The 9686-nt window shown below is 38.3% G+C and overlaps 1 protein-coding gene across 1 annotated transcript; it reads left to right on the top strand.

Annotated features, from left to right (window-relative positions):
* Positions 1–478: 478 nt before the first annotated feature.
* LOC132498666 (protein mago nashi homolog 2) lies at positions 479–8404 on the top strand. The gene is made up of 5 exons (XM_060112608.1): positions 479–654; positions 2808–2866; positions 3545–3655; positions 5965–6047; positions 7832–8404. The coding sequence occupies exons 1-5, from the start codon at positions 561–563 to the stop codon at positions 7929–7931; spliced, it is 447 nt and encodes a 148-aa protein (XP_059968591.1). The 5' UTR covers positions 479–560; the 3' UTR covers positions 7932–8404.
* The last annotated feature ends 1282 nt before the right edge of the window (positions 8405–9686 follow it).

Raw genomic sequence — 9686 nt, 5'->3', positions numbered from 1 at the left:
GGGAAAGGCCCGTGTTAGGAATCTAGCAGGAGAAAGGTTTGTATTCCCGATGTGCCATTCTGATTCTGGGCTTTCCCTTTAATTCACTCCACAAATCAGGGGAATAAGGCCACACCCACCTCACGGATGCCGCGAGAATTAGAGACCCGCCAAGTCAGAGCGACTAGCAAACCTTAGTTCCAAACCCATAACAAATGCTTTCATATTTTCACACTTCTGTGCTTTCCTAATAGAATATGATCTACTGAATTTTGAAAATAATATGCTTCCAACCTAGTAAAGGAAAGTTCAGATCGCTGCCGCCCGCCGCCTCCCCCGCGCGCCTCCCCCGCGCGCCTCCCCCGCGCGCCTCCCCCGCGCGCCTCCCCCGCGCGCCTCCCCCGCGCGCCTCCCCCGCGCGCCTCCAGGTCTCTCACTCGAGTCTCCGCCCTCCCGCTTTCCTCTGGGCTCGCGGGAGGCAGAAAGGCCGCAGTGACGCGTTTATCCTGGGCGGCTGACGTCACTGCCAGGCGTCCGTCGGCACGTCGGCTGGGCCTTCGGCGGGCTTTTCAGGGATAAAGATGGCTATGGCTAGCGATTTCTACCTGCGCTACTATGTAGGGCACAAGGGCAAGTTTGGACACGAGTTTCTGGAATTTGAGTTTCGGCCGGACGGTGAGCAGAAAAGCGGCCGCGGCAACGAAGCGCGGTGCTGAGCAGGGGGAAGCGAGGTGGAGAGGCCGCGGCGGAGCTGGGGTGGGTGGGCGCGGCTCCGCAGACTCGCGAGTGTGCAGTAGGGCCGAGGAGCTTACGGAAAATAGGAAGCGTACATTGGCTTTATGAATAAAAGAGTAAATTGGTGTCAGTTAATTAAGAAAAGCCGATCCTGCCAGATAGTAAAGTTCAGAATCCTAGCATCAGTTCACCGGAAGGGACCTTAAAGGCCGTCTAGTTTATCTACCTAATACTTGAACGTTTGCGAGAACATCTCCACCACGCGGTGGACGCATGGATGCTTAAAATCTTCCGGTGAACAGTAAATTTCGGACTGCCCATTCATCTTTTTTATTCATTCAGGCGCTGTATGGAAGGCAAAAATGTCGAGAAAAACGAATGAGGCCTGCTGTGAAGCGGGGAGCCCCACGTGTAGAAAAATGAGTGTAATGACGTGTTTGGGGTGCCTAAATACAGTTGTCCCCTACAGGATGCATTAAGACTATAAAGAAGGGGCGTGGTTAGTTCTACATAAAAGAGTCGGCAGTCTTTTTAGAGAAGGTGACAGTTGAGGTGAGTCTTGAAACGAGAGTAGATTTTTTTTCTTGGTCTCTGAGGGGAAAAAAAGAGTCAGACTGCCGAGAGCCCTATGAGGTGAAACTGCCTGCTGCCCAAGGAAAGTGCAGCAAATTCTGGCTTTGGACAGCTCTGATTCTCTTTAGATGGTTGTACTGTATATTGAATTCTTATTGTAACAAGGACAGTCCAACTGCGTAGACTTTTCTTTTTTGAATGCATATTATGTGCTGGGCAACGTGTAAAAACAAAAATTGAAGGGACAGTAGTGCATAAGACTCTTTAATTCCCCTCAAGGAGTTATACCTTGGTGGGTGACATAGACATGAAACTAACCGTAAGGCAGTATAGATATTAAGTGCTGTGTTCATGCTTTGGACAAAGTTCTGTGAAGGCATGAAAGAAAAATTAGGGGAGGATGACATATTAGGAAAGGTGATTTCATGTAGAAGTCAGGGTAACTTCGGCTCTGCAATTATTTAGAAACCTTAATCACCTTACTCTCCCTGGTTCTCCCCAAGTCTTTTCTAAATTTAGCTAAGGAGCCAAATTTACCTGAATTCTCCATCTGTTCTTTCTTTGTGTGATACTGTTTTCAGGGCCTTTGCCTGTGAACAACTTTTAGCTTGTCTGTATCACTTTTAGCCAGTCACATAAATGAAGTAGTCTAAGATTATCAGGGAAATTTCCTTCCAGAACGCTGGTTCTCATCTGCCACCACACCATTCCACAACCTTTCCATAAGTAACGAGTCCCAAAGACAGTGATTCCTAAGGGGTTCTCCTCCTTAGGATAACCTGTCATTTTAGAGGATCAGGATCACATTACATCTGTATCTGGGCAACTGACTAGCCGTGAGGAGAAGCATACATTAGGGAATACATCAAAATTAAATGTAGATCAGGTAACAAACTGGTCAATTTTTATTCAGAAGATATCGTTTGTGTGCTTCTTAATTACAATTCTAAAACAGTATCATTGCCATAATACATTCATTTGAAGGAAAATAATTAAAAGAACATTTTGGAGTAGTCGGGAAAGCATGTGTATTGGAAGAAGGTAGATCTAGGTCTGAATCTTCTGTGACCCTGGGCAAGTCACTTAACTGTTTTCTCAACTATGAATAGGTGAGAGAATAAAACATACTTTTTAGGGTTGTTTTACAGATTAGATTAAATGTTCTGGATAACTCAGCACCAATAAGACATGTAGTGTAAACTTTAGAAGAAATGTTAGTTCCTTTTTCAGATTCCCCGTCTAGATCATGACGTAGCTTAAGAAAATGGGCCTTGAAAATGACCCTCCCATTATATGGAATTGTATTGAAGGCATGGAGTTTAAAAAGTTGACTGGCTTCAACTTCAGCCAACTTAACAGCAAATACATGTTCAGCATTGATCTTATGCCAGGAGGGAGGAAATATTAATAAAAGTAGTAGTGTAAAATGGTTTTTACCTTCAAAATTGCTTACGATGTCATTTCTTTATATTTTAGCAGTTTTTGCTGTTATAGATTGAATTTTTTTCTACTTCCCACAGGAAAACTTAGATATGCTAACAACAGCAATTATAAAAATGATGTCATGATCAGAAAGGAGGTAAGGTTTTTACAGATGTGTAATTTTTTATATTAAGCCTGTTTCCCTCATGTCTATGTTTTTATTTACATATTTAAAGTACATCTAAGGCTGTAAAGAAGCCGATGTATAGACTGAAAAAGGCTTCTAATTGTAGCATCGATAACAACAAAAGAAGGAATCTGAATATATTAAGTTGTAGTCCCACATTCGAGTGTATCATTTAATTCATTTTATAATTAACTTTGTCTTTTTACTCTATTCATTATTTAAAACTAATTGATAATTATATTTTAAACACAGTATGAATTTTAAATGAAAGTCTCAAAAGTTAGGTGTAAGAAAAAGTTCAAAGCACTACCTGTGATGTGTATTTGTATTTGTCACTTGTTCACCTCATAGATTTTGTGTTGACCACTCAGAGGTATCTGAGTCCTATGTTTCAAAGGCAGAATACAAGGTTTTAAGATGGGGCTGGTGTTGAGAAGAGGGAAAAATATGTTTTAAAGGAAAGGGCAAGAGAGAAGAAAAATCATAAGGAAGAATGATTCTTTCCCATCTTGTACTTTTAGAATCAGAATTAAATTTTTCTTTAATATTCTATTTGAATACTCAGGGTTTGTAACTCTGTTTTATTATTGCCTTCTGAGTTGTGTCGAGAAATAGCGAGACACTGAAATTTTTATAACTTGTTTTCAGGCTTATGTACACAAGAGTGTAATGGAAGAACTGAAGAGAATTATTGATGACAGTGAAATTACAAAAGAAGATGATGCTTTGTGGCCTCCCCCTGACAGGGTTGGCCGGCAGGTTTGTATTTAATAATTCTTTAAATGCATAAATACTAAAAATTGTGAATATAATTGTTATGTTTCTCCTTGTTTATTTAGAATGGCTCCTCATTGAGTCTTGGGTTTTCCATTTAGTAGGCACCTGGTAAATACTTTATAGTTTTATTTCACTTTGCCTCATTTTCTGTGCTACCGCCTAGTAGTAAAGGTGTCAGTTTAGACATCTTTCTGAACAGTCTTCTCTGCAGCCACCCCTGCTAAAGTTAAGATGTTTTCACAGTGTTATGAATGATTGCTATTATTGGTTAATTACTTTTATTAGGAAATAAAAATAGATAGGAAAAAACACAAGTGTTTGTTAAATTTGAGAATTAGAATTCTCATTGACTACGTAAAATTCACTTTCTCCAGATTTATAACTTTGAAAGTTCTTACTTGCATCTTTATGCCCCAGAGAGTGATTTGATTGGTTTCTTTGTTCCAACTGACCGTTGCCTTTGCCTCTCATATTCCCTTCAGAAAAATCGATGGGCTGCTGAAGAGCTCTGAAGGCCTAATTTCACTCTGTAGAAAGCCAGTTTGATTTCTGAATTGGGTCTTTTCACCTGTTGGAGAAATGAGATATGACCCCAGGAGGAAGAAACATTTAATTTCGCTTTTGTATATTCCCGAGGATTATACTGTATAACAACTTCTTTGACTAGAAGAAAATGTGGCGAAATCTAATAGATGCTGACTCTCTGTAGCAGCAACTTAACACTTCTCTTTAAAGAAATATTATTTAGGAAAGCAAAGGTAATAGTTAACAGTATTTATTTTATGCACTGCAGACACTTTTAAGAAGTAAATTTAGATCTGTTTGTTTTATACATATATACGTTTGCATTAAAAACAGCAACAAACCTTTTATTATCTCTTTTAGACTCAGGGAGAGAACAGTGTTTTCATCTACCCACTTGATGATGTGTTCATGTGTTTTGGTTAATGGGGAGGATTACTCATGCTCCAGAAATTGTCTGTTGCATCTTTAAGTCAAAGATTTTACGATTGTTTGAGAGTCTTATTTAATTCTCCATTTTGTGTGTGCCATAAACTGTGCATAATCAGATTTTCTGCTCAGATACATAGCTAGGAGTGTCTTTAAGGTCATCTGTTAATTTAAACTGAAAAATCACTACAGACATACCCTCTTACTTTTTCATTTTAGATTTGCAGATAAAATATGGAGAAAAATTTATACTTAATTTTGGCACACTAGAAATGTCTATATTATGTTATATTTGTTTTACTAGTTCTTGATTTTAATTGTTTTGTGAAGTCAAAAGAGTATGAATCTCTCAGTCTTAAAATCCAGGATTCAAATATTAGTACCATTACTTACTAGTGGTTTTACATCAACAGTTTTTTTCCTCTGTTTTATGAGTCTTGGATTTCACATTTGTAAAATTAGGCAAATAAAGCTGACCTGAGAAGGGTAGGCTTTATTAGTCCAATTTTAGGGATTACAGAGAATGTTTGCAAAGTCCCTAGCACCAGGCCTGACACATAGTGGGTGCTAAGTAGTGCTGTTATTAATATTATGCAGTTTACTTGTAGAGCCTGGTAGAAAGGGTAAATGTGTTTGTATTTATTATATTAAAAATAGACTTATACCCATATTACTAGTTTTACTCACATTATAAGAAACATTTCTGTGTCACTTGTAAGTATATCATTCATTTGATAGCATCATCTTTTTGAGATCTCTGGAAAGCAATTCTTTTTTTTCTCTTTTTTTCGTTATTTCTTTTTTTTTTAACATCTACATTTCTTTCTATTTATTTATGGCTGCGCTGGGTCTTCGTTGCTGCACATGGGCTTTCTCTAGTTGTGGCAAGCAGGGGCTACTTTTCGTTGTGGTTCACGGGCTTCATATTGCTGTGGCTTCTCTTGTTGCAGACCATGGGCTCTGAGTGCGCGGGCTTCAGTAGTTGTGGTGCATGGGCTTAGTTACTCCACGGCATGTGGGATCTTCCTGGACCAGGGCTCGAACCTGTGTCCCCTGCATTGGCAGGCGGATTCTTAACCACTGCGCCACCAGAGAAGTCCCTGGAAAGCAATTCTTGATTCATCTTAATATTGGGGACACCTGAGGAGCTGATGAGGTTTTTATTTTACATAGTTTGTAGCTAACAGGTCGTTTTGTTTTTGTTTTTGTTTTTGTTTTCCCTCCTCTATGATGGCTAGAAAACTTGCAGCTAAAATTGGGACTCCTTGGTAGCAAGAATACATATATCTTGTGGGATGGATTTTTATGTTAACTACATTTCTCTGTTTTATTTTTTTCAGGAGCTTGAAATTGTAATTGGAGATGAACACATTTCTTTTACCACATCAAAAATAGGTTCTCTTATTGATGTTAATCAGTCAAAGTGAGTATGTTAAAGCATTTTGACTCAATTGACATAATTTATTAGAGGGGCTCATTTTAGAACTATAGCCAGTTTGGTAAGATTATTTTAATTGCAACCTGTATCAGTTCATTATGTATATGTAATCCTCATTTTTATAGTAGTGAAGACTTGTTATCAAAGAAGTTAGCGGAATATTTTACTGATTGCCAAAAATAATCTTAATCTGGACACAGCGTCACAAAATTTAAAAGAAATCCTTATTGGATTTATCAGCGTTATTAGTCCCATATAATATCATTCTCCTTCTTGGATTTAATACTTGAAAGAAATGGAAAAAGCTCCAGTATAGCTTAAGTATGGCTTTAGCTACCTGTGTCTTCCCAAGCTCTGTAAGTGCAGTACCACATACCATTGTCTGAAAAATCTCTTTGCCTCCAATTATTTCTTTCCACTCTTTCCCCTCAAAATGTTCTTATAGTGTCTTTTTCCTATCCCCCTAAATTGTAATAACTTATTTGTTTGCTTAACTGGTTTCAGTGGAAGCTCCCTGAGAACCTTGCCATATCTCAAAGTTAGTGCAATGCCTGGCACACAATAGGTGCTTTATAATTTATAGAGGAAAGGAGAAAGGAATTAATGCATAACTACTGGATACAAAAGACTATTTTCATATATGAAGACTGGCGAGATACTTTTAAACTATCACATCTATTTTCCCATAGTTGGTGAGGATGTGGCATTTGTATCCTACTGGGATTGTAAATTGATACAGTGTTTTTTGGAAAGCAATTTGATAATATGCATCAAAAGCTGTTAATATTTCTCATTTATCTTTGTCCAGCTAATTTCATTTCTGACCATCCATCTGTCCTGGGAAATACTCTGAAATAATGAAAAAACTTTATTATTCATAAAGATATTCATTAAAACCTTAGTGATAATAGGAAAAAAATCCAAATGCTCACAAGGAGAGAATTGCTAAATTAATTAAAAATTATTTGTGAATTTTTTAATGTAATGGAAAAAGTAATGTTTAAAAGGCCACAGTAAATGATTTTTTTTTAATTTAATTTTTATTTTTTTATATATATTTTTTGGCCGCGTTGGGTCTTTGTTGCTGTGCGCGGGCTTTCTCTAGCTGTGGCGAGCAGGGGCTACTCTGTTGCGGTGCACGGGCTTCTCATTGAGGTGGCTTCTCTTGTTGCAGAGCACAGCCTCTAGGCGCGTGGGCTGCAGTACTTGTGGCACACAGGCTCTAGAGCACAGGCTCAGTAGTTGTGGCGCACGGGCTTAGTTGCTCCGCAGCATGTGGGACCTTCCCCGACCAGGGCTGGGAACCCATGTCCCCTACATTGGCAGGTGGATTCTTAACCACTGTGCCACCAGGGAAGCCCTAAATGATTTTAATTATGTAAAATGTTAGAGAAATACCAAAATATTTATAATTATTCCATGAGGAATGACATTATATAATATTGAGTTTCTTTTTTCTATCTTTATAATTTTATTTGCCTTAAACATTTTTGTGATGCATAAATATTTTTTATAAGGAAATAAGCACTTTAAATATGAAATGAATACTGATGAAGAAATTTATGTATTTTTTTCTTACAGAAAAGGTAGAGATGGCAATTGTTCAAGTTATCCATTTTAGTTATCAGAAAATGCTTCCTTTCTCAAAATTCCTTTAACGTAATTGTTGTAGGTTTTTGGTCTTTGTTTTGTTTTAGGAATTAATTTGTACTATTATGTTGTTTCATTTTTAGGAAGAAAAAAGTAACTTTTATCTTTTTAAATTTTAGGGATCCTGAAGGCCTTCGAGTATTTTACTATTTGGTACAGGACCTGAAATGTTTAGTTTTTAGTCTTATTGGATTACATTTCAAGATTAAACCAATCTAAATTGTATGTTTTTTGAAACTGTGTTTATATTTAATTAAGGGATGGGTATGGGAGGGTTCGTCATTTATGATATTGGGGTTTTTATGAATGTGAAGCAAGCTTTTTTTTTTTTGCGGTACGCGGGCCTCTCACTGTTGTGGCCTCTCCCGTTGCGGAGCACAGGCTCTGGACGCGCAGGCTCAGCGGCCATGGCTCACGGGCCTAGCCGCTCCGCGGCACGTGGGATCTTCCCGGACCGGGGCACGAACCCGTGTCCCCTGCATTGGCAGGCGGACTCTCAACCACTGTGCCACCAGGGAAGCCTGTGAAGCAAGCTTTTTTTGTATGCAAATTGAAAATAAGAAAATACATAAACAGGCTTAATGGTTATCTTCACTTGGGTCCAAGTGGATTGGACAGTCCCCACACACATTAAATTCTGTAAATAAAAGCCACCTTTATTGAAATTTTGCAATAAAACATATCAAAGCCTGGATAGAGAGTGAATTTTTTCCTTCAGGAGACTGTATCTCTGATTCATTTTAAAGATAAAAATTGTTCTAGTAGGTGCATTGTATGGCAGAGGGTCTTTCACGTAGAAACATGTAGCCAGATTCCCAACCATTTAAAGGCAATTGTAGATCTTCCCTTGTTTCTACCATACCTGATGGGATTTAATATTTTGGTGCTTATAGAAGTTGTTTATAGAAGGTTTTGGATTTTTTACATTTGTCACAAACCCCTCGGGTCATTCACATTTAAATGTTTTTGTATAGGCTGTGATTTCCTCAAGGTTACGAAGGTAAAGTCATTACCCCAAATTAAGCACATCTTTTATTATGCCCCTGTTTCTATTATTTCACAATGTATATATTTTGTATATCTGTGGGAAGTAAATGAGTTCTCAGCTCCTAAATTATTTAAAATTTAGACTTAAATATATATGTGTGTGTGTGTGTATTTATATCCTAACTCCTAATGAACACAGATCCCAGTCATATTTCTCAGTTCCCTTCAACCCCTTTCTGATAGACTTGATTACTTCTCCTGTTAGTAGCTAATGCCCTGATATTCTGTTACTTTTCCATCTGAACCTTCACTCTAAAAGTATGCAGTCCTGTTAGTCATCATCCACTTTGCCCAGGGACCTTAGTGTGGAAGAATTGGTGTCTGAAGGCTCACCGGGCTCCTGAGCAGCTAGACTAGAGCAGCTATGTCCAGTAAAGTGTGCGATAATAGAGATGTTCTGTATCTGAGCAGTCCAATAGGGTAGCCGCTGGATACTGAATGTGGCTAATGAGTACTTGAGATGTGGCTAATATAACAATTTATAGTCCTATTTAATTAAAAGTAATATTTTCAACCATTTTATTATGAAAAATTTCAAACAGAAAACTTGAAAGAATTGTAAAGTGAACACCCATATGCCAATCTAGATTCAATAATTAACATTTTTCATTTACTGTAATAAGTCTATTATAAGTCATATAGTTGATTTCTCACTTATGGGTGGAATAACTGGTATAATTGGTGTCAATAGACTTATTTTTTAATAAATTTATTTATTTATTATTTTTGGCTGCGTTGGGTCTTTGTTGCTGCATGCAAGCTTTCTCTAGTTGCGGTGAGCGGGGGCTACTCTTTGTTATGGCTCGCGGGCTCTGGAGCGCAGGCTCAGGAGTTGTGGTGCATCGGCTTAGTTGCTCCATGGCATGTGAGATCTTCCCGGACCAGGGCTCGAACCCATGTCCCCTGCACTGGCAGGTGGATTCTTAA

Source organism: Mesoplodon densirostris, chromosome 11 (genome assembly GCF_025265405.1).
Source record: "Mesoplodon densirostris isolate mMesDen1 chromosome 11, mMesDen1 primary haplotype, whole genome shotgun sequence".
NCBI classification, from domain to species: Eukaryota; Metazoa; Chordata; class Mammalia; order Artiodactyla; family Ziphiidae; genus Mesoplodon; species Mesoplodon densirostris.
This window is presented reverse-complemented; position numbering and strand designations above follow the sequence as displayed.

Bases quoted from the DNA above. Each gene is read 5' to 3' on its own strand.
- LOC132498666 (XM_060112608.1), top strand. From the start codon at position 561: ATGGCTATGGCTAGCGATTTCTACCTGCGCTACTATGTAGGGCACAAG. The intron at 655-2,807 runs GTGAGCAGAAAA...TACTTCCCACAG, and splicing joins ATTTGAGTTTCGGCCGGACG to GAAAACTTAGATATGCTAAC. The intron at 2,867-3,544 runs GTAAGGTTTTTA...ACTTGTTTTCAG, and splicing joins ATGTCATGATCAGAAAGGAG to GCTTATGTACACAAGAGTGT.